Source organism: Acomys russatus, chromosome 27 (genome assembly GCF_903995435.1).
Source record: "Acomys russatus chromosome 27, mAcoRus1.1, whole genome shotgun sequence".
Taxonomy (NCBI): Eukaryota; Metazoa; Chordata; class Mammalia; order Rodentia; family Muridae; genus Acomys; species Acomys russatus.
Genome location: NC_067163.1, coordinates 48390001 through 48415551, shown reverse-complemented (window position 1 = coordinate 48415551; position 25551 = coordinate 48390001). Strand labels below are relative to the sequence as shown.

The following is a 25551-nucleotide window of genomic DNA, read 5'->3' as shown; positions in this document are numbered from 1 at the left end:
CATCTTCCCTTTCCATTTCTGCCCTTTCCGGTTTTGTCATTCCTTATGGGATAAGAAGCATATTAGACAAGTCTTTACTTGTCTAACAAGTGCTAAGGGTTGAATGTTTTGTCGCTTCCAAAAGTCATGTTGAGGTGGGCACACCATGCTGAGGCACTCTTTCCCTCCTGTGATCCGCAAAAGCAATCATTCCTTGTTGCACCCACTTGGCACGCAGGATGACTGGTGTATGCTTTCTGTTGTCTTGATCCTTGATTTAAAGTTTAATTGCTCAGTTTTTTTTTTTTTTTTTTTTTTTTTAAGTGTTGAATGTACTCCCAGTGTAACAACATTGACAGTGTGGTTTAGGAGTGAAATTTTAAGTTTTGACATGATGGAAAGAATTAAACTCTTATGTAAAATGCCCTTACCTTTCACTTTCTACTGTGTAATGGAAGTGTCTCCACCAAGGGACACAGAGCCCAAGGTGACAGCTTACAAACAGAAGAAGGACCTTCACCAAGCAATGATCCTGTGGGCATCTTTGTCTTCCCAACCTTGAGAAGTATGCAAAGTCAATTTCTGTTCTATGTAAATTATCCCATCCACTATCTTCTCTTGCAACAACAAAAATGAACTAAGGCAATCAGACTTTAGAGCGGGGGAGGGTACCACTTTTGCTCTACAAAGGGTAAGTTGTAAAATTCACTAATTTAATGAAGGGGGCATTGGCCATAGAAGCACTGTGTTAAGGATCAGAGAAGATGCAAATCACAAACTTCACCCTCAGGAACGGACTTCTTTAGACATGAAAGTAGACCAGAGACTATGAGATCAAAACAAAGACACAGCACTTTCTTTCCGAATTGCCTGGGAACTTTCTTAGGATTCTATCCTCCCCCTTAGATCTTGCTTGTGTAGATAATCTTGGGTCAGAGAAGTCCTTGGCTTTTCCCGCTTCTATTATTATTAACACAAGAACAATAGGGACTAGGTCACAGTGAGCTGCTCCAAAGTAGTTAACAGAAGGATTTGTGGTGCATCATTTACAGCTGTGAAAACTTCATACTTGTATTAGACAATATTCATTCACCGTTTGTTTGGTTTCTCCAATAAATTATTTGCTAAGTGTTCTTAACTCACCATGAGGCTCTGTGCTCTAACCTGTAAGATCCAGTTCCTATTTGCTACTTCAGTTCATTATGCCTTGGACTATGGCTTTAATACACACTGCAGTCATGTGACGATTCTTAATTAACACCATGAAGTAAGAAAGCAATTGGAAGCTCCACTCAATTTGCCAGGTGGTTTAATTTTTAAATAGTTACTGGGTTTACTATTTTAGGAGAACCCACCACATGACTCAAAGCTAAACACACAGAGTGCATTATCCTAGGAGTCTTCCTCCGGAATGTCACTTTTTTTGGGGGCGGGGGGATCATAAGCATACTTATAAATAATTAAAGGTATGTGAAAAGACCAAGTGGTGACTTCCAACTACAAGGTCAGAGGGGGAATATGTTTAAATGTCATGCTTGTTTAATTCATAACTACGGTCTCTTCTACACTAAGTGGCTTTAATTTCTAAGAACCCAGGCTGGGCTCTCGGGCTGCTTCCCAGGCCACTACTGGGATTCCTGATTGTGGCACTCAGCTGCAACATGAGTTCAGTTACCAAATATAGCCGAGTAGAGTAAGAGAGCAGATGAGTGTCTCAGGCCACAGTTGTCTCAGTACCACAGACCAAGCAGTCCTTAATGGACAGGCAAGACCAACCTCCTCTCACCAGGAGAAAGAAGAAAAGCTCCTGGGAAATCCATCGCCTTCAGGGAGGCTTCAAACTGACCAAGCATTGAAAAGGTCTGTACCTTACCATACTTACTAGGAAGACAACACTTCTGAAGTTGGAAATAGTTCAGTAGCTTTGCCTCGTACTGTGATACCATTTGGAAAATGCTTGATCTCCTTTTTCTTTTACGAGGATAAGAAATGTGATGCTAACTTTGTATTTTTTTTTCCCTCAAAATAGGTAACACATAAAGGTTGCTGAATTTCCTTCTGCCCACACAGTCAGTCAGCCACCTCTGTGTTGTAATCATAGGTGTGCTAAATCATTATGATCAATTCTAAAGGGTTAAATACGTTGTGTAGGGAGTCAAATTTGTCATGAGTGTGCATGTGCATTGTAAATGAAACTGTAACCATCTTGACCTTCATCCATAAACTAAAAACTGATGGCTTAAAATAATAGACCTCAGGTTTTAAATAACATCCTGAGTAATTAATTACCTTTTGAATGGTTTAAAAATAACTCAGAGGATATAGTTAAATTAGTTGGCATACTAGCAGCAGGTAATATAAAATAATTGTAACATGCATGTGAGCAAAATATTTCTGACCATGAATGTCCACAATGTAGTCTGTTACATACAAATATCAGAACACAGTCCTGTACTGCGCTGTTTTTAAGCTACAGAGGAAATCATCCTGATTCCAATACATGATGTTGGTGCAGCACTATTCCAGGCTCATATTACTTTTTAACATTTTCTAAAAATACTAATTACCTTCTAGTGTAAATACTATGACCAAATACAAGGTCTATTACTTGACAATGGGAAACTATTCAAAATCTGTTCAACGGATGGGCAGTTGATGGGACAGTCCGTTTTACAACTATTTTTCTCAAAAGAATTAAATACCCTGCTCAAGTGTTCAGAAATTTTAAAATGCTAACTGGAGAGGAGGTCTGGGGAGACTACCTAACCACAACCCACTCTGTAACTATGTGATTACACATCTTTGGTGCTGTTGTTCTGATATTCAGGGTGGGTTGGAGTCCCTTTCCCTGAATCTACTCTTTGTTCTGCCACTGAAACGTGGATATTTAAACTGCCACAGATCACATTTGACAAGAGAATGTGTGAGGCTCTGGATCACAAGAGGAAACGGCCACTATTGTGACTTCTTGACCTTTTTCCCACTCATTTAAAATTTGTAAAGAGGAAATATTTGTGTTTACAAAATAAGTTGGCCCACTTCTTTAAGATATGCTGACACACCTGCAAGGGCAGGACGAGAGTCCCTGTAGACCCCGCTGCCCCCTGCTGTCCCCCCCCCCCCCCCCCCCCCCCCCCCGTACTTAAGCAGGGTGGTCAGGAACCTTCGAAGGGTGCTATTATTCTCAGTTCAGGTAGGAATCATGACCAGGCTCTGGTAAACTTCCAGCAAAGAAAACAAATACTAATCAAAGCATAATGACTATAATTGGCAACTGACAAAGCATCATAGTACAGAATAAGAGAACATATGTGATAGAAAGAGTTTGAATTTAAGAGAGAAATGGAAGAATTAGAAGTTAAAAAAAAAAACTATAGTCATTCCCAGTGGATTTAGTATAAATATGATAAAATGAATAGACACCAGAAACACACACACACACACACACACACACACACACACACACACACACACACACACTCACACACATACACACACATACACACACTCACATACTCACATACACACTCACACACTCACACACACACACTCACATACTCACATACACACTCACACACACACGCACACGCACACACACACAAATCCTCTTCATTAAACTCGTGGTACAGCTGTGTTAAGATGGAATAAACTGTCAGATTCTGTTCTGAAAATTAAGATAAAGTGTCTTACTTTGGAGTGTGCATTGCATTTAAAAGCATAGGGTAAATTGGAGAACTTTCACAGTGTATTTGATGATTGAAAAAAAGAGCTTGTGTATCTATTAAGCAGTGATTGATTATACAATAACGTCATTTTGCATCACACATAAGATTCTGTGAACATTCTCACATTTGACTTTTGCCCTACAGGGCTTTTTGTAAAAAAAAAAAAAATTTTTTTTTTTTTAATTTAAAGTAAAGGAGAAAAAAGAGATAAAAAGGAAAGAAGGAAGGAAATAATAGGCAAGAAATTAGTCTAAAACTAGTCATGAGTCTAAAGTAGAAAAAATAAACTTCAGAACCTTTGTTCTTAAATTTGGACTTCAAAGATAGGTTTTAGATCAGGAGCACTGAATGGTTTACTCAAAAGCTTTTATTCTTTTTTTAGGTTTCTACAAACAAACAAAAGAGAGTGCTTAATTTAAATATCTTACTTTAAATATTTACAACAGAAAAATGTCCCCTAAAATTATGACTTGAATTTCCTGTGCCCTGTGTAAAGCCCAGCATTGAGCTGACCAGTATTCATTGACTGCGTCCTTCCAACGCTCCCCATGCGTTTCCTGCTGTGCACGTGTGAACTTTCAGGTGATTATTGAAATCACCTGTGTCACTCCCTGAAGTCTCCAACGGATCTGCTGAATGCAATACACAAAACAAAAGGATCTAGGGTTCGGTCTCTTTTCTAAGTCAGTTTTTCTTTCAAAAAATCTACTGGTGTCTCTTTTTTTTTTTAATTTTTTATTATTAATTTATTCTTGTTACATCTCAATGGTTATCCCATCCCTTGTGTCCTCTCATTCTTCCCTCCCTCCCCTTTTCCCCTTATTCCCCTCCCCTATGACTGTTCCTGAGGGGGATTACCTCCCCCTGTATATGCTCATAGGGTATCAAGTCTCTTCTTGGTAACCTGCTGTCCTTCCTCTGAGTGCCACCAGGTCTCCTCCTCCAGGAGACATGGTCAAATGTGTCTCTTAAAGAATTCCACAGATAACAACTGTTCTCCTCTTACTTCGATACTTAAGCTAATTGCCCATAGTTAGCTCCAAGGGGAAGAGGGAACGTTGTAGTTACATTCCACCCTCAGTGCTGAGTCTGAGATCTAATGCCACAAATATCTGAACTTTTTTTTTTTTTTTTTTTTTTTGGTTTAAGCTTTGAATACTAAAAACCCTGAAGTAGAAAGATGATTGTGTTCCATCAGCTGTCTACAGGGCCAAACGTTTTACTGTGAAAATGCATAACTCAGAAGCAGGCACAAGGAAGCCCTGCTCCTGTTTGTAGAGCAAATCTTCTTTGCTGTATTCAGACACTGGCTGTGTGCACATGCCTTGTCCTTTGTGCATTCTTTTAAGCTTGGGAAATAAATCTTATATCTACAGTAAATAGTGCTTTTTGCTAGCAGGATTATTCTAGAAGGCTTCCTGTATGTGTGTGGGTGGGGTGGGGTGGGGGTGGGTGTATATGCATTGTGTATATATTTGACTCACATCCAAAGGATTCTCCCAATTGTCATGAATACAATTTTTAGATACTGTGGCAAAGTCAGCAATTTTAAATTCCAAGGTTATTTATAACTTACAGGTATGTCTCTTCCTCTCATTCGCATGTTCACCTATATTTGTAAACCTTTCATGTGAACAAATATATAGCATATTCACAATCTCAAAAATACATGTTTCCCCAGATACTAAGATAATAATGCTAAGGCTTCTTATGTTAGGGTGTGTGGTAGATGTACCAAATACAAAGTCTTCAACATGAACACCATGTGCTGCATGTTTTATAGCATAACATAATCTCACAGAATTCATATGACATTAATTCAGGAAGAAATTGTGAACCATGAAATTACATGCATAAGTAATCTTCAAATTAAGATCTATGAAATTCACAAAAATGAGTGAAAATGCACAGAAAGTAAATGAAATCTGTTATCATAGGAAGGTACATTTGGAGGCAATATCTATTTAGAGTAAGCAGGGATTCTGATAAGTTGCCTGCTCATAATTGGAGGTGGATGGGTGTCTTGATGTCTTGCGGTATTGGCTAACCTTCCCAAACCTATGAAGCACCAGATGCTTGCTTAAGAGCAGGAAACTGACCTCATGAGCATTGATCAAAGTCACCTGCAAGAATTTCCCCACAGAGCATTGTGCAATTGCACCAGCAGCTGGACTTCAGAGCCCTGAGCCCCCGACTTCCAGGACCACCAATGGGAAACAAACTCAACGGAATGTTGGGATGTTAGGCCTTCAGATGCCTATGTCCTTGGCCTATAAAGGAGAAATTTGACTCATAGGAGGCACTCTGTTAACTAGATGCTGAGGTATTTGTATTTCCACAACTCAGATTTTAATTCTAACTTTGCTTATGTCCATATCACATATGTCACAAAAAGTTACCAAGTTTTACACGATTTTCACTGTCTGATAGAGGTTTGTTATCCCTTCGGTGAGATGCCTCAGATATTACATTTTTCCTTCTTCTTAAATATATATATATATATATATTTACTATATTTAATAAATATAAATATATAAATATATGATGTGTCACTCAGGAGATGGGTCCCAGGTCTAAATGCAAAATCACTTATGCTTTATATACACTTTATGAATGTATCCTGAAAGTATGTTCTACTATATTCTTAATGATATTTGGAATAATCACTTATGCAGACAACAGAATTCTATGGTGAGGAGTTTTCTATTTGTGATGTCAGGTCAGCACTTAAAAAGTCTAGATTGTTTTGACTACATTGGGTTTCAGGGTTTTGGATAAAACTGCTCAGCATGAATTAGGATTTCTGGGAAACAGAGTAGGTGATTTATTTATTTTTGCTTCTGATGTTTTTCTTTTTATTTTCTTTCTTTCTTTCCTTCTAACTTTTTGGATTTTTGAGACAGGGTATCACTGTGTAGCCTTGGCTGTCCTGGACTTGCTTTTTAGACCAGGCTGGCCTCGAACTCACAGAGATCGCCTGCCTCTGCCTTCTCTACTGCTGGGATTACCAGCGTGCACCACCACACCTGGCAGCTCTGATTTTTTTCATGAGTCGCTTCCTTGGATGTTGATAAGAAACATAAAAGTCAGAATCATTAGAGATACCTCTTTAATATACTATCTTATACATTTCTCAATGAGCAAATGGTGCTTATCTTTCATGCGAATGTCAGCAGCTCTGTCATGAGCAACCTCTGTCAGTGGCATAGATGGGTATGTTTTTAGCCTTTCTAAACTGTGGGGGTTCATTAAATAACAATACATTTTTAAACAATACCAGTTTCTTTGGCCTTCACTGAGGAAGTAGCCCTGATACCACTTAGCATTGATGGTTATTAGCAAACACAGGAACCCAAAACCTTTCTTTTCTTAATGTTTATTTGTTTGTTTTGCTTATCGAGGGTGCTTGTGTGTTATGTGTACCATACAATGCATGTGGAAGTCGGGGTATTGCTTTCAAAGGCTTGTTTTCATCTTCTACCTCGTTAAGGCTACCCTCATTTCTCCTGCTGCAGTGCGTACTCCAGGCTGGCAGGGCTGCCAACTTTCTTCAGGCTCTGTCTTCCATCTTGCCTCAGGAGTGCTGGCATCCCAATGTGCACCCATGCATCTAGCTCTTTATGTGATTTCCAGGGGCATCAGACCCAGGTCATAAGGTTTGCACAGTCAGTATTTAACCTCTGAGTCACTTCCCCAGCCCCACTGGTCCCCAATCCTAATAATTACAATAGTTGTTAGATCGCATGTTATACCACATATACGCATCTCTTTGGATGTATTCTGCAATGTTTGGCGACGCAATGGCTCTTGTTCCAAAGGACTACACTGAAAGCCAAGGCAGAGGGTTGGCACAAACACGAGGAGAGTACTCTGTAGGAGGGTAGATAAGAACCAGGAGCACAGAACTGTTAAGAGTACAGAGTTGTCAACGGAGGATGCGGTGACAGGCGGCTTTGAATGTCAGTTTCAAGGGGCTCATGTGTGTGTCAGACAGGGGAGAAGCTATTTGGACTGGAGCCTGGAACAGGGCCAGAGGTCTTTTTCTGTGACAGTCTTCCTGGGTGAGTAACCAGGACATGGGTCAACACACCCGCCATATCTCAGTCTTGCACCTACCACATCCCCTTCTTTCCCCCTGGATCTGTGAGAAAGGGGGTTTCTGGAACTATTGCCAGAGGAAGACAAAATGACGCAGTCTTCTGGCTTCTCTTTCATCTGGCACCGCCTGTGACTGGTTGTAACAATCTTGGGCCGTGTGCTTCACCTCAGCAAAAGTCAACTCGCAGCAGTGTGTCCCACCCGACAGTTGTGCCGCTTCCTCTTGGAAAGCTGCTTCTTGAGGGATGGACTCAGTTTGGTGACTCTGATGGTAATACGTATGACACAGAAACCTGGATGCAGTCACTATATATTGACACTGCCTAAAGCAGAACAGCATCGCATGGCAATAGTGACGCATAGCTTTACTCCTGGCACTCAGAAAGCAGAGGGAGGTAGATCTCCGAGTTTCAGGACAGCCAGAGCTACATAGAGAAACCTTGTCTTAAAAAAAAAGTTATAATGCCTGACCACAGAGACACACCATGATTGGTGCACTTGGGGTTGGGGGCAAGCGGGTGCTCACTGTTGTTTCTGGGTACTTTCCTGTTTCTTTCCGAACAGTATACCAGCACTGTTAGTATAGGGACAACTTTGAGTTTAGATTGCCCTCTTGTTCTTAAACTGTGACAACACATTAACCACAGACCCCTGAAAGTTCTGGACATGGGTGCCATCCAGTGGTGAAATATGGAAGTAATTACAGAAGCATAGAAAATAGGCAGTTGACTTAGAATTTTCAGACAGACACAAATAGCAAGTGAGGAAAACAAAAGGAAATACTTAACATTCAGACGGTTTACATGACAACAAGCATCTGGGTTTTGTTTTGTTTTTTAAATAAAACCATTTCCACCCCCAATAATTAAAATAAGGTCAGAAAACACATAAAATCAGGTACCAGGCAGTAACCAGTATGACAGAGGTCTCAGGGAGTTGAAAACAGCTCTTAGGGAACTCTACGAGCTTGAAGAAAATAGAGAATCGTTTCAATTTCTAAAAGAGAAACTTAAAAGAGACAGAAGAAAAAAATTTTAAAAGATCAGGCAGTAATTCCTGAGCCTCAGAATCTACAACGGAGGCACCGATATGGGAGCGATTCAGACAGAAGGAAACATATTGGCATGAGGGTGGGCTACTCAAACACTCACAGTTGAAGAAAATAGAAGTGCGGAGAGGAATGAGGATCTGTATGACTTTAGGTTACAATGTGAAGACAGCAATTTCCACTTATGTGAGTTTAAAGAGGTCTTGAGAATACCAAGGAGAAGAAATAGAAATAACAGAAAAGTTCCCAATCCTGGAACAAGATACAAATACACACACACAAGAAGGTCAGGGGTCACAAGTCAAACGTAACTCAATGAGGTCTACCCCAAGACATCTTGTAATGAAAGTCTCTTAGCATGAAGAACTCAAGGATGAAAGAGAGTGAGAAAACCTTCAAGTATGTGAGAGAAGAGAAATAGGTAATTATGTAAGTGTGTCGCAATTTACCTGACAATCAAGTCACCAGCAAAAGACAAAGGAAAAAGAAAAGAAATCTAGTGGTCTAGAATAGTGATTCTCAACCTGTGGGTCATAACCCATTTGTGATCAACCAAGTTTTTCATAAGAGTCACATATAAGATGTTCATATTGCGGTTAATAACAGCAGCAGGATTGGAATTATTAAATAGCACGGAAAATAATTCTGCGGTTGGGAGTCGCTGAACCATGAGGAGTTGTAATAAAGGGTTGTGGCATTAGGAAGGCTGAGAACCACTGCTCTAGAAGAAAGCAACATGTGATTTTTCACAGTACTAAAGAAAAAATTATCAACAAAGAATTCAGTATTCAGCAAAACTATCCTTTATAAATGACAAAGACATATATATATGTATATATATATATAATCTCCAACACACTTATCAACAAAACATACTAAAGGGAGAACTTTAAACTGGAGGAAGTCCATGATAGTGGCTAAGAAGAGAGCATAGAAAACTCACTGAAAAGTAATTATGCAAATTAATAGTATGCTAGTATTTAACTAATATGCATAATTCATTCCTAGTATGGAGCCTAAAAATATAATTAAAACAACCACATGAATATGTGACGAGCAACACAGACATGTAAAGTGGGGACTGGAGCGACGGATCAGTCACTAAAGTGCTTACCCCAAAGGTAAAAGAATGTGAGTTCAGATTCCAGAATTGGTCTAACACAGTTAGGCCTACGGCATATGCCTGGAACCTCCCTGTCACTGAGATAGGAGGGAGAGATGGATCGCTGGAAACTTGGCTCTGTGCTGAAGTTCCAAGCCTGTGAGAGGCCTGTCTCAAAGGGAAGGAGGTACCTGAACTGCACACATGTACCATGCTTATGCTTATCAATGAAAACACAGAAGAAAATAAAATGCAAAATGGGACATGAAAATTCAGATTATGGGAGGAATTAAGATCATATAACAGTACTCTATTAGTTTAATTGCCTCTTGTTCTGTGTTTCTGTTGGCTTCTCAATAAGCACATTAAGTTGCTGTAATTAAAAGGTGTGTGTGTGTGTGTGTGTGTGTGTGTGTGTGTGTGTGTGTGTGTGTGTGTGTGTGTTCTGAAGCTGATGTAGAGTGTCTTTACCTACCTCTACCTTTATGGATTGATTGAACTCAGAACTCATCAATCAGCTAGTATAACAAGCCAGCTTGCTCCAGGAGTTCCCTATCTCTCCTTGAGTGTTGGCTTATGGGTGCCAGCCACCACACCTTCCTCACTCTTACATGGGTCCTGGGCACCTAAACCCCTGCCCTCATCTGCTTTATTCACTGAGCCTCTCCCCAGCCCCAGCCACGTATAGTTGGCAAGCCTTGTGGTAACGACAAAGTAGAACTCTGCACTAGAAAAAAAATCCAGGTATCGAAGCATACGACTGCAGTAACAAATATGAGTAGAAGGAAAATTGTGAAAGAGGGAAGAAGAAACCACAACATTAGAAAACAGGCTTAGCCTGATGAAAACATTAATCAATGTATGAATATATCAAATATTAACTGATATCTATTAAGTGGGCATTTTTGTACTGTTTTGTTTTGTTGTTGTTGCTCAAGACAGGGTTTCTCAGTGCATCTCTGGCTGTCCTAGAACTCATGCTGTAGTCAAGGCTGGCCTCAAACTCAGAGATACCCACCTGCCTCTGGCTCCCAAGTGCTGGGATTAAAGGCATACACCACCACTGCCTGGCTAAATGAGCATTCTTAATGTTTGTCTCTGACACTTGAAATGAATTTTCAGGCTTATGGCTGGCTCAGTGCTCCAAGCCTGACAGCGTAAGTAAGTGTAATCCCCAGGACCCACAAGGTGGAACTGACTTTGACCTGCACACATGCATACTCTCACACTCAAATAAACAAATGCAGAAAAAGAGTGAATCTTTAAAAGCCAATGTCATCAGCAAAAATAACATGTCAATAAAGAAGATACATCTGAAATGCTACAGTGGCGCTGTGGTCCTGAGAGCAAGGGAGGTGATAACAAATTTCCAGTCTCCTGCCTTTGTCTCTGTCACTCCTCCTGAAAAACCCAAAACAAAGTTCAGCACATGTTTGCAATACTAGAGATTCCTGAATATGTCTTCATTATGGGCTGTGATCCAATAAGCACTAGGGTTAGGGTTAGGGTTAGGCTAGCTATATGAACCCTCCAATTACATCTCCTGCCTTCAGGGTGCTCACAGCTCAGTGGGGAAGGGGGTCTCCAAAACAAAATCTATGTACATTTATTTATTTGGGGCTAAGGATGTAATGCAGTGCTACATTGTTTGCCTAGTGTGTTTAAAGAAATATATATATATATATAATCAGATATATATCAGATATATGATAAAATACTACTCTAAGTATCCAGAATCTAATTGTATTAACCAGAGAATTCTAGATATTCTCCAAAGGAAAAGGACTTTAAGCAAATTCTCTGCACAGGGGAACTGGTATTAAAAGCAGAAAGAGTGAGAAAGACAGGAAGAGGCATTTTAGGCAAAATGGGCTCTATATGCAAAGTCATGAAGATTTAAAAAAAAAAAAATACGTGGAATGTCCAAGGAACAGAGAGGCAGACACCAGGCTGAGAGCAGTCTGTGTTAGGTTGCAGGACGGTGTGCTGGGGAGCTCCTCCAGCAGACTGTCTGTAGGGACTATACCCCAGAAAGGCTTTTCAGCTGTTCCTTCTTGCCAGGGATTAGCCATAGGAGGAGGGGGAAGGCAATGATAAGACAGACTGTGCTAATACGGTCTCACTCAGATCTTTGATGCCTTCTGCAAATTGCCTAAACAATTTTAACAGCAGCCAGTTGTCATGTTCCTCCATATGGCTATTGGGGTTTTTTTTTTTTTTCTTTTTTTTCTTTTTTTCTTTCTTTCTTTTTTTTTTAATGTTTGGTTAATCCCTAATACTGGACTGTTAAACATCACTGGAGAAGAAAAGCTGCCTTGACACACTTCATCCTCTCGGCAGCTTCTTCTGTACCAGTACACAACTGCTGTAGACCCCATGTTCTACTATTCCGTAACAGAAAGAGGAAGAAAGGATTGTGAGGTTGAATAACATGGAGCAGCCATAGTCACTTCCCCTGTTGGGAAGAGCCCAGAACTGCACACATTGCAAGAAATCAGAGTTGTGGCATAGGGGAGTTCTAGAACAGAGGACAATTAAACAAACTAAACTGAGGAGGGATGAAAAGTAAAGGAGACATTTCGGGGCCACTTGGACTACTGAAAAGGAAGTAGTGGGGTCAGGGGAGGGGGGGCAGGCAGAGATCAAAAGCTATGGAGGACCCTTCCGTTTCTCAAGATGTCTGTGCTCAGCACTTGATGGTTTCTCGTTCCCTCTTTATTGAGCAAAAACAATATAAGTGGATCTTTTCATTTCGTTTCCTCATCTGCCACTCTCATAGCATCACTGGATTAGAAAAAGCAGGATTTCACATCCAACATGAAGTCACAGGGAATTGATGGAGATGTTTGCAGCTCCGTACCACTCCTTGGGAGGATTTTCATTTTGGGGTGTTGACTGACACAGAAGTCTCTGAAGCACAATTTTCCAGCAAACTCAGACCACCTGGAAACCTCTCTTGCCCATCCCACGTTCCAGGCCACCTGCATGTTCCAACAGCAATAACTGAGCTGAAAACTAAATCTGGAGCAAGCATGCAATCACACTATTATTTGACTTTTCACTGCGCAAGCAGTTTTTAAATGGCACCTAATCCTGACAACTGGATCCCGTCAGGTGGAGCCTGTTTGAAACCAAAACATGAGATAATATGTGCCTGCAGCAAACACTCCCTGTTCAACAGTAAGAATTGACTATTCTTCATCATCCACTTGGCTCTAAGCTTCCTTATACAGCGCTTGTCCTGAAGCTTTAAAACGTATCAGAGTATGCTCATCTCATACTAAATTATAATGGGGTTAGTAATGGATGGAGCTTGTTTCAGATCCCGATTTACTAATGTGATACATGGTTTAGGAATCTTTGCTTGTAAAACTGCAATGTAATAGCGCTAAAAGGACATGGTTAAACTGAGCTCTGGACTCACTGCCTGGACATGAATCTTGGTTCTCTTCTGCGGGGGCGGGGAAGATGCTGTGATGGAGGGTCTCACTGCGGAACTCTGGATGCTCTGGAACTGCCTCTGTAGAGCAGTCGGGCTTCATACTTGCTGTGGTCTTCCTGCCACTGCCTCCCAGCTCCTGAGTGCTGGATGATAGGCAGGCACAATCATGCCGGGCTGAGTATTGTCTCTCTGATGCAGATCTCCTTGTTTTCTTCTTTTGAGCCTGGCACTTGCTGTGAGGATCATACGTACAACAGTCTATGCGCTGGTTCTTGATACAATGCTAGTTTCCATACGCGTTGCCCACCCGTAGCCATGACCACTGTTAGTGAGGTTATCACTGACCACTATTATTCTTTGCATATGATTTCATTATGTAGCTAATACTCTTATCACTGGGTGACCAATTTTTGAAAGTGAAAATTTAGATAAACTTTTACTTTACGTTCTGTGGAATATACATGCGTGTACATATGTGTTTGTATATATTTATACACATATATAATTCTGCTTCCAGTACTCAAAACTGGCAATACTACCAAAACAAACAAAAAACAGAAAAAGGAAGTTTGCAACATAGTCCTATACTACCTTCAGAGAAGTAGGAAATTTAAGTGTTCTCAGCAGGAAAAAGGAGAAATTGAACCCTCCGAGAAGATAAGTATGTCGTAATGACGGATTGTTGTAGGGATTCCACAAGGTCTGTCCCTAGCAGATCTCAAATTCCACACTTTAACCCAGACTATTGTATACCTTATTTTTATTCATTTAAAAAGGAATCACACTGTTATTTTAAAATTTGAAACCAGGATTCAATTTGAAAAGCTCTCTGTCTCTCTGTCTCTCTCTGTGTGTGTCTCTCTCTCTGTGTCTCTGTGTCCCTGTGTCTCTGTCTCTCTCTCTGTCTCTCTCTGTCTCTCTCTGTCTCTCTCTCTCTCTCTCTCTCTCTCTCTCTCTCTCTCTCTCTCTCTCTCTCTCTCTCTGATACAGAACAGCCTCTGCACTGGCCCATACCTCACCCTGAGCACCTCTCTTCTGTTCTCAGTGCACCCTTACTTTATTCTGCTGGGTCTTTGGACTCTTAATCTTAAAATCAAACTTCCACCCAAGAAGTCCAATGCAGCTTCAGTTTCTCGGGGATTGTACCCACTCTCCTCCCGCGTCACTAGAGTGTGAAAATCTGGATTGTCTATCCCTACCCCTCTGCTGAACCTGCTCAGCTCTGCTAGAGGGAACTGTGTAGTCACTCTAAATAATGACATCACACCTAACTTCAGGTAAGACCCCACCTCTGCCTGCAATTTATCCTCACAGGACCTCCTTCATTTCCTACCGAATATTTCAAACATCTTTCATCCTTGTAAATTCCCAGCACAGCAATTTCAAGTTAGGGGCCTTCTTTTTTCTATTACAGATTTATATAGACATTCATCTTCTCTGTCTGTCTGTCTGTCTGTCTCTGTCTCTGTCTCTGTCTGTCTGTCTGCCTGTCTGCCTGTCTGTCTGTCTGTCTGTCTCTGTCTCTGTCTCTGTCTCTGTGTCTCTGTCTCTGTCTCTGTCTCTGTCTCTCTCTCTCTCTCTCTCTCTCTCTCTCTCTCTCTCTCTCTCTCTCTCTCTCTCTCTCTCTCTCTCATACCCCTTTGCTCTCCTCTCCAGTCATCTCCTTCAAAGCTGAACACCCCCTTTGGAACATAATAGCACTCTCAAATTACAAATTTCTCAAAATACAAATGACAGCACAACAGCTGTCAGTCATTCCTACTTCTCATCACACAAGCTTCCCATCCTCCTGTGAGCTTTCTAACTCCATTAACATTTAAACATGGTAAATGTTTATGTTAAGCACAACAACAACAACAAGAAACCAAGTAAACAAACATCAAGAAAATCCAGTCAAAGTAGAACTACAGCTAGTAAGGGGCAGGGCCAGCTCACTGACTTTCATGACCTCAGGGCCAGCTCCCCTGACTACCACAAATGGCTATGGTTGGAAAGGCATCATTCCTGCCTCCCCTAGCACCCACAACACCTCAAAAAAGTGAAAATATAATGTTTTGCCTTCGTACATGTCTTAGTTACTGTTCTATGTCTGTGATGGAGCACCATGACCAAATGCAAGTTGGGGAGGAAAGCATTTATTCCTTTTACACTTTCAGACAACAGTCTATCACTGTGGGAAAGTCCGCATAGGAACTCAAACAGGACAGGAACCCAGAATGAGGAACTGATGCAGAGGCCATGGAGGAGTGCTGCTTTTCTGGCTTGCTCCTCCTGGCTTGCTCAGCCTGCTTTCTTATAGAACCCAAGACTACCAATGCGCTGGGGTTTCCCACATCAATCATTAAGAAAATGCTCTACAGAGTTGCCTAAAGCTAGATAATATGGAGGCACTTTCTCGATTGAGGTTCTCTTTTCTCCAACGACTCTAACTACATATATTAAATTGACATAAAACTAGCCAGCATGGTACCCAAACATACTCTGAGCCCAAAACCCTCTCTCTTCTAATCTTGTGTTTTCTAGGTTCACACTGCTTGATATTGCTCCCCCTCTCATTAAGAGCAGAGAGTGCCCAAATGTTATCAATTATATCCACCAATGATGCTTAGGAGCTCTGTGCTGAGAGAGCCAACCTGTTTTCTCGAGTCAAACAATAGCTGACTCTGAAATAAATAGGCATTTTGGGGGGTACTCTTTCAATAAAATTCTGGGTGGGTTCTGCCTCTAGAAATTTTATTCTACAAGATCTATGCCTTGCATTAGCTTCAGGTGAGCCTACAAGTCTTTAAGTTATAGAAATCTATTGGCAATGTAAATTATACTTGTTCACAGATAGACAAATTTTTTTCTAGTGAAAATAGTACTGACTTGCATTCTGTATGACTACAAACACTGTTTTTTTATTGTTCTACAGATATTAACCAGTTGTAAGTCTACCAAAAAAATCTAAGCTTTCATAATCACTTGCATATGTATCTAGTCTTCAGTGATTTCTTTGAAATGGTTGTAAACTCTTAACGGTTTCACCATTAATTAGCTCAGTAAAATCTTACATGCATATTTGTTTCATATTTGTTTATTTTTGCCATGATTTTGCCATCTGAAAATGATAGTTTAACTGCCTGTTGCTCATAAACAAAATACATTTACATATTCAACATGGGCTGAGTACAAATTTCCTTCATAAAGAGAACAATTAGGATGGCTCCATGCTTATAACACAATCAAGACAAAGGAATTAGAGTGGTTCTTAACCTTCCTAATGCTATGACCTTTTAATACAGTTCTTCGGGTTATTGTGACCTCCAACCATAAAATTATTTCATTGTTACTTCATAACTGTAATTTTGCTACTGTTATGAGTCATAAATATCTCATCTGCAGGATATGTGATACACTAACACTGTGAAAGGGTTGTTTGACCCCTAAGGGGGGATTGCAACTCACAGGGTGAGAACCACTGAACTAGAGTACAGTTGAGTTGATAAAGGTAAGTACAATGGTAAGAACAGGGCAATGGAGTTTTAGGATTTGTTCAGTTCACAAAGTTAGATACCTAAGCAGTTCCAATGCCTCTAACCAATGATGAAGAAGACCTTGAAATTCCCTGGAGACTAACTGATATGTAGTCCTCATTGGAAGTTCATAGAAATCGCAGTTTATTGTAAGTGGAGGACTGCAGCAAAAGAGGTAGATGCACTTGCTGAGGAAGAAGTGATGGCATGCACTGATATTCCTTTTGCCCAAGGTCTCTGTATATCTGGGACAGCGATTGAAAAGTGCTACCCACTGTTAGGCCTTCTTAATTCAATGAACCTTCTTAGTAAACACCTTATAGACATATTCAGAGGTGTGTCTCCTAGGTGATTCCAAATCCTATCAAGTTGGCCATTAAGAACAATCATCAGGATGTTCTTTGAGATCAGATTTCCTTAGCTGTTTCAGGAGTATTGGCCCAATCCATACCCCACTAGGCACATTTCTTGGAGCTATCCCAGCAGGTTACTACTGGCAAGTCTTACAAAGCTGAAGTTTACCACATTCACTAGTTTCCCTTGATGACTTCTAAACTCAGTCCTAAAGGAAAGATTACTTTCTATCCTTGTCTCCTTTGATGCTATAAGCAACATGTAGAAAAAGAGCAGCACACTTGAGTGACAGGAGACCCATTGCTTCAATAAGCAAAAAGAGAATTTAAACTGATGCCTAAGATACTGTAGCATCCTTTGTTTGATTCTGATGATATTCCCAGAGAAATGTCTTTTGTAGAACATATAATTGTCATACATTCTTTAAGATTAGTCTGCTCCTCCCCACATCCTGCCTATGTACATTTCACTTTCTTTTGAAGATCTATCAAATTTTTATATTGTCTTCATATCCTTTGTTTAATGACTTAATTTTTCCCACTTTACATTATGTTCCCCTATATGATTTTTAAACTCTTGAACAGAATGATGATGTCATGATTCTGGGACAAGAGCCTGTCAGCAAACATCATCCTCTGGAGTTATTTCATCCTACTGACATTTTATGTACAGAATTGAAAACTGGACTCTTTTTTTCCAATGGTTAAGAACATTTATTGATCTTTCAGATGACTATCATTGAGCACCAATACCAGGTGGTTCACAAGCCCCAACTCTAGCAAAGGGGAGCCTGACACCCTATTCTAGCCTATGAGAGCACTTGCATATGCTCATAAGTGAGTGAAAACACACACATGCCCACAAAATAGAATGCATCTTTAAAATACAGTTCTAATGCCAGACATTGTACATCTCTATAATGCCAACTCCTTTGGTAGGCTGAGGTGAGGCTGGAGAAATGCAAGTCCAAGGCCAGCCTGCACTACATAGTTAGACATGTCTCCAAATAAAAACAAAACAAGAATACTAGTTATGACTTTATTTTGAATACAGATACTTAAATGTTAAATTTTAAAAGTCATTTTAAAGACTTTAAAAGACATTTAAGTATCTGTATTCAAAATAAAGTCTGTGAGCATAGTCATGCTTATTCATTTATGTACCTTCTATGGATGGTATCATGCTAATATGTCAGCTAGTAACTATAATGGGAATGATACAGCCACAAAGTTAAAAACACAATACGTTTATACAGCTTGCTCCTTGAGATAACAGGTTAAAGATACTTAGTATTTAGCACGCACGCACTCTCAGCACTTGAAAGTTATTAAGTGATTATTTCTATGTGTTAGAATAATGTGGAGTTAATAAATGTACACAAAGATGACCTCACACAAAGAAAACTTGAGACAATTTATTGAGACATAAATGAAAATACACCGTAAGTTATAAATACTCAAGTACTCGATCTTTCTATTTATACTTATTATATGAGTGAAAATTGGATTTGTTCACTTGCCCTTTGTCGAGTAGGGCCATATGAGAGAAGTCATTGTGCTGACTACCTTTCTTCATCTTGACACAAACCAGAGTCACCCAAGAAGAACAGCCTCAATGGAGAAATCAACTCCATCAGATTGGCCCATGGGCATGGTTGTGGTCATTTTCTTGTTTCATGATTGATGTGAAAAGGCTTAGCCTACTGTGGGTGGTGCTACCCTTGGGTGAATAGTCCTGGGTTGTATAAAAAAAAGTCATCTGAGCAAGCCACGGAGAGCAAATCAGTAAGCAGCATTTCTTCATGGTCTCTGCTTTAGTTCCTGCCTCCAGGTTCTTTTTTTAAATGTATATTTTACTTATTATAATTTATTCATATTACATCCCGATTGTTATCCCCTCACTATTATCTTCCCATTTCCTCCCTCCCTCTTCTGCCTTTTCCCCTCCCCTAGCCCTCTGATGGGGGAAGGGCTCCTAGCCCAACTGCCTGAGGACAGCCTATTAGGTCTCATCAGGATAGCCTGCATCTCCTTCCTCTGTGTGCCTTCTAGGCCATCTTGCCTAAGGGCAGAGATCAAACCGTGGGCACCAGAGTGCATGTCAGAGTTTCAGCAGCTAAGTGAGGTAACCCAGACCCAGAAAGACTCACACAGTATATACTCACTTATAAGTAGATATTACGTCAGAATAGATGTTTTCTGAAAGACTCCACCTAGTGGGGTATTGGAACAGATCCTGGGACTCGAAGCTGGCCTCTGGGCAGAGTGCTGAGAGTTGTAGGGGAGAATGGGGGGGGGGGGATGGAAGGTCTGGGAGGGGGCAGGAGCTCCACAGGGAAGACCATCATGGCCTGTGAATCTGGACACAGGGGGGCCTGCACAAACTGATGCACCAACCAAGGACAATGCATGCAAAGAAACTAGACCCCCTGTTCAGATGCAGCTGACAGGCAGCTGATTCTCCACGTTGGGGAGAGGAGGGACTGCCTCCAGGTTCTTGCTTGGGGCCCTCCCTGCCTTTTCTCCTTCCATGCCAAACAAACCTTTTCTTCCCCACAGGGCTTCTACTCATTGCGTTTAATCTCGGCCACAGAAACCAGACAAGGACAGTCAGAATTACTCAAATTACCAAGGACTTATCTGAAAGTGTTGCTGCAATGAGACTACTGAGGGGGTATAGGGTGAGGGAAGGGCACGGAAAACAGCCCCCTTTGTTTACCCTCTGTGCCTGCTGAAGACATCACCTCCTTGAATTACTTGATAGTAGTTACTCTCTTGCTTTGGGCTCACTTACAGGTTGTGGCTTGACCTGAAATTACCAACCATGCCAGGTGTTATAACTCAGGCCTCAAACGTGGAAGCCGAGATAGGAAGAGGGTGTGTTCCAGGCTAGGCTGAGAGCTACATAACAAAATGCTACCTCAAAAACCTCAAATAAATAATTAATAAGTTGTAAGTCGTGAGCACACGAATATTTTGTTTTTCTTCCCACTTAGAGAATAAAGAAGATCGCTATGTTGGTTCACCTTAATGACTTTTTTTTTTCAATTTGTTGTTACTAGTGATATTCTTTATCAGCAGCAGCAGCAGCAGCAGCAGCAGCAGCAGCAGCAGCAGCAGCAAGGGAGGGGTTATTGGTGTTGATGCCGATTCTGTGTTGTCTTTCAGAAAGCAAGAACACAGGTTTCCTGTGCCTCCAGGCTTCCTACTAAGAGCAAAGAGCGTGTGGAGACTGTTCAACTATGTCAGAGACTTCCTCGCATGACTCTTTCTATGATTCCTTGTCAGACGTGCAGGAAGAAGGCAAAAATGCTGACTTCTTCCCAGGGCTCTCTGCTTTTCTCAGCCAGGAAGAGATACACAAAAGCCTTGACCTGGCTCGTAGAGCTATAGACAACTCTGAAACTGAAGATTTTGACTCAGAAAAGGAGATTTCACAGATTTTCAGCAAGTCTCCCAGAAGCCTCTGTGAAACTCCTTCCCAAGAGGAGACCAAATCTGACAAGCCAGCTTCCTCAGAAAGACCTCACGATAATAGGCCAGCGCCTGGGCAGCCTCCGGCAGGAGACCAAGCTGAAAGGATCACTACCCCAGCTTCAAAGAGAAAACCTGCCGTATCACCCCTTCTGGCCAGCCCCAGCTACATCCGGAGCCTCCGCAAGGCTGAAAAACGAGGTGCAAAAATCCCCAATCCAAGTGCAAAGCCCAAAGCTACCCAGCAAAGCAAGGCTGGCCCCCAGAGCCAACTGTGCGACAAGGCGGCTAGTTTCATCGAGGAACTAACATCCATATTTAGAGAGGCAGCCAAGCCAAGGAACAGAAGCCCAAATGGTGAGTCCTCGTCACCAGACAGCGGGTATCTGTCTCCTAAAAATCAACCATCAGCCCTGCTGGGTGCCTCAGCCAGGCAGAGCCCCACTGGAGACCAGCCAGACCAACAGGAGACAGAAACAGAGGTCATGCTACCGCAGGGCAGCCTTTGCTACCAGGGCCACCAGGGCCACCAGGCCCCAGAAGAGGCCTTGCCACACAACCACAGCTCTCACCCACAGCCCCAGAAAGCCTGCCATTTGCCATCTGCACCTCGGTTCATCCAGAAGCTGAGGAGCCAAGAAGTCGCTGAAGGAAGCCGAGTTTATTTGGAGTGTAGAGTCACGGGAAACCCAACTCCCAGAGTCAGGTAAGAACTCTTTCACTGCAAATGTCAAATGATTTTGTTGATTTCCGGTATTACTTCAAGGAGGAAGTGGAGAAAAAAAATTTTTTTTTAATTCTTAGGTCTCTGCAGTAGAATTTGCTCAAGAACCTGCCAGACAAAAGCATGCCAAACAGTCAACACCACTAGACGTCCCAGATGGGACATTTTTTACTGTCGCCATGGGCCAATCTGTGTACAAGGCAATAGAGTTAAAGAGGCAATGAGAAATGCCAGCAGGCTGTTTTAGAGGAGTCTAGATTTTTCAGAACCATGGAAGAGTAAAATGTGAAAATGATTTATCCACAGTATAGAGAAAAGAATGCATTTTTATTTTTATCATGAGCCACTAAAGAAGGTAAAAATTACCATAAAGCTAGAAGTTATCCAGCAGTGCAGAAACGAATATGTATGGAGACCAAGTATAGATGAACCCCTAAGTCCAGTCCAAGGCCTTGTACCTAGTGCTGCCTAGTCTGTTTAGGGTGTCTAATGTCTTAATTGCAAGTCAGGATAAGACTATAAAAATGAGCATTTATTGACTTATTTGAACGTTTTATCCCAAACTATGTATACGTTTAGAAGCAAATTCAAATAATTTAGTTTAGAAAAATGGTGAAGTAGACAAGGGCAGCTACCTTTCAAAACAGACTTAAAACGTTTTGCCTTTCTGTGTGTGCTTATATGCACCCATCGCTGGCATTGGTTTCTCATTTCACAATCATTGCTCAGAATAAAGTATCAGCGATATTCACTAGCTAACTTGGAGTGTCAATTTTTACTGTAATCTTTGCTATTTTTAAAACACGGTGGTAACAAGAATAAATTAATTTTAAAAAATTAAAAAAAAACACGGTGGGAAAACACAGACAGTAGGGGGCAGTAAAAACCTTCTTAATGCGTTTGCTTGAGTCTGTTCTGTATTCTGCATTCATGTATTTTTCCATAGGAATTTAAATCTTTCACATTCTGTTTGCTTTGCTTTTAAACCTACTAATTTCAGGGGCAAATAATGGGTGAGGAATATATTTATATGCAAAACAGTGCTATTGGTTTTGAAACTACATAGTTCAGTGTACATTTACCTCCAAAATAGTCTCTTCCGAGTAAAATAGAGAGGATTTCAAAACTGACCAAAAGTACTTCACTTAGCAACAAAGGACTCAATCACATGAGCAGGCCATGATTCTGTGTTAAAGTTCACATAGTCATTTGATAGGGCTAGGAGAACATCAAGATCATGCTCGGCTTCTCGGGGATGTGAGATGTCTGGGTTTAGACATTTCCTTAGGAACGTAGCATTATTAACTGCTTTTTCACATCATCCTCCAGCGTACTGATACCCAGAACACATTGTTAGTCACTGCAAGTTGTCTCTTTCTACAATCATTAAATCTTTGGTGAAAATGGTCCATTGTCCACTGTTTAGTTAACTGGCTGTTTTGTATCCCTAAGAGTTCATGTTTGCTTTATTTTTTTTTTTCTTTGAGATGAAGAGTATGAATGCATGATGAGGTAGGGTGTTTAGTTTTCATTCCTGTTCGAGGGATCTCGATCATCTTGATCATGCATTTGGAAGTACACCAAACTCCAAGATCATTAAACTTTATTGACCACATGAGTCATGTGATGGTCTTAATGGAAAATTTTCTGCGAAGGCAATTTTGTTTTGGAAAGAAAACCTTTAATAAGAACTGCTCACACTGGTGCACGAGGGCCTGGCTCAGCCTGCATCAGTCCAGGGACACTGACCTACATATTAGTGAGACCTTGCGGGTTAGCAGGACACTGTCTAAGGATCCAGAAGTACTTGGCTGTCTTGTGAAGAGGGAGTGTCAAGGAGTCTGGAGCAATAAGTGGGCAAAACCCGTAAGAGACTGCTTGATAAACACAGAGACCCATAGTATTGGGTAGTTGGCAGCTATCTGGAGAAGATAGGTAGGTGTAGCTAGAAGGCAGACCAGTGGAAAGAATGCAGCGTTGGCAGGTATGGCAGCAGGTGCTAGGATCCTGAGGTAGGGACTAGAACCCAGTGAGAAACTTCACCTTTCAATAGTATAAGTAAATGAACAGCAAGATCCAGGAAGTGCAAGAAGAGTGCAAGGAATAGACAGACATTCAGCTCTGATGAAAAGAAGGCAGAAATTTAGGGGCTGCATTTGTGCTGGGGCCAGAATAAGGAAACAACTTGCTATGCTGGCATGACTAGGCTACTAAGCAGCTAGCTAGAGATCCTTAAATAAGGCCTAAATAGAGACTGCTTCAAACCCCTGAGCCACGCTATGTAGCACAAGCCTTTATTCCTAGCTCTGGGAAGCAGAGGCAGGCAGATCTTTCTTGAGTTCAAAGCCTGAGTAGCCTACAGAGTGAGTTTCAGGAGATAGTAAGACTCTTGTATTACAAATCAAAACAGAAGAAAACTCTGGGCATTATCAAACTAATAAATTAGATAAAGTAGTCCTAGCTAAGAGGAGTGATGGAAAAATAATGAGAAGCCAGGCCAGTCATTTCAAGGCATTCCCACTTGAGACACAAAACACTTCCCACCCACCAGCACAAATTCACAAATAAGATGCGGAAGCATGGCTTCCTTCCTTGCCCCCCATTTTATATTTTATTAATTTATTCATATTACATCTCAATGGTTATCCCATCCTTTGTATCCTCCCATTCCTCTCTCCCTCCCATTTTCCCCTAACTCCCCTCCCCTATGACTGTGACTTAGGGGGACTTTCTCCCCCTGTATATGCTCGTAGGGTATCAAGTCTCTTCTTGGTAGCCTGCTATCCTTCCTCTGAGTACCACCAGGTCTCCCCATCCAGGGGACATGGTCAAATATGGGGCACCAGAGTTCATGTGAAAGTCAGACCTCACTTTCCACTCAACTGTGGAGAATGTCCTGTCCATTGGCTAGATCTGGGTAGGGGTTTGAAGTTTACTGAACGTTTTGTCCTTGACTGGTGCCATAGTTTGAGAAGGACCCCTGGGCCCAGATCTGCCCATCATAATGTTCTTCTTGTAGGTTTCTAGGACCCTCTGGATCCTTCTATTTCCCCATTCTCCCATGCTTCTCTCACCTAGAATTCTAATAGGATGTCTTCCCCTCTGTCCCACTTTCCTGGTAAGTGAAGACTTTCATGGGACATGCCCCTAGTCCCAGTGTGCAGATATAAGTGAGTATATACCATTTGACTCTTTCTGCTTCTGGGTTAACTCACTCATTATGATCATTTCTAGTTCAATCCATTTGTCCACAAATTTCGGGAATGCCTTGTTTTGAATAGCTGAGTAGTATTCCATAGTGTAAATGTACCACAATTTTTTATCCATTATTCTACTGAGGGACACTTAGGCTGTTTCCATGATCTGGCTATTATGAATAAGGCTGCTATGAACATGGTAGAGCAAATGTTCTTGTTGTGTGCTGGATCATCTTCTGGGTAGAGATCTGCCTGCTTCTACTTCTGTATTGCTGGGACTAAAGGCATGTGCCACCAAGCCTGCCTCACTTTCTGTTTTTTAAATATTTCTGATGACAAGTGTACTTTTTGAAGCACTTAAATTTAAGAGGCCTTAGATTCAAAACTATAGAATAATGTACAAGTAAAAAAAAAAAAAAAAACAAAAAACCAACGGTTAATTAGTCACAGAGCCTAGAATAAAAGCCAGGTGTTTCCAGAAGCAGAAGTGACAAGATGTACATTTTATTTTATACCATGTATAAAAATTGAGGCATGGCTGGCCCAGCCTGAGACCCACCCCACGGGAGACAGCCAAGCCCTGCCACTATTAACAATACTCTGCTATGTTTGCAGATGGGAACCTAGCATAGCTGTCCTCTGAGTGGCTCCACCCAGCAGCTGATGAAAACAGATGCAGAGACTCACAGCCAAACATTGGGTGGAGCACAGGGAGTCTTGCGGATGAGTTGGGGAAGAGTAGAAAGACTCAGAGGGGACCAGAGCCTCACAAGAAGGCCAACAGAGCCAACGAACTGGGGCCCAGGGAGGCCTGTGTAGACTGAAGCTCCAACCAAGAACCATGCATAGGCTGGACTTATGCCCCATACAAAGATGTAACCGATGAGCAGCTCA

The 25551-nt window shown here is 41.3% G+C and overlaps 1 protein-coding gene across 1 annotated transcript in view; it reads left to right on the top strand.

Annotated features, from left to right (window-relative positions):
- Positions 1-1691: 1691 nt before the first annotated feature.
- Palld (palladin, cytoskeletal associated protein) overlaps positions 1692-25551 on the top strand; it is a 446518-nt gene continuing 422658 nt past the window's right edge. Inside the window, exons 1-2 of the mRNA XM_051169959.1 lie at positions 1692-1839; positions 20431-21442. Coding sequence (XP_051025916.1) covers positions 20505-21442 — 938 coding nt within the window. The 5' untranslated portion in view covers positions 1692-1839; positions 20431-20504. The remainder of the gene's footprint in view (positions 1840-20430; positions 21443-25551) is intronic.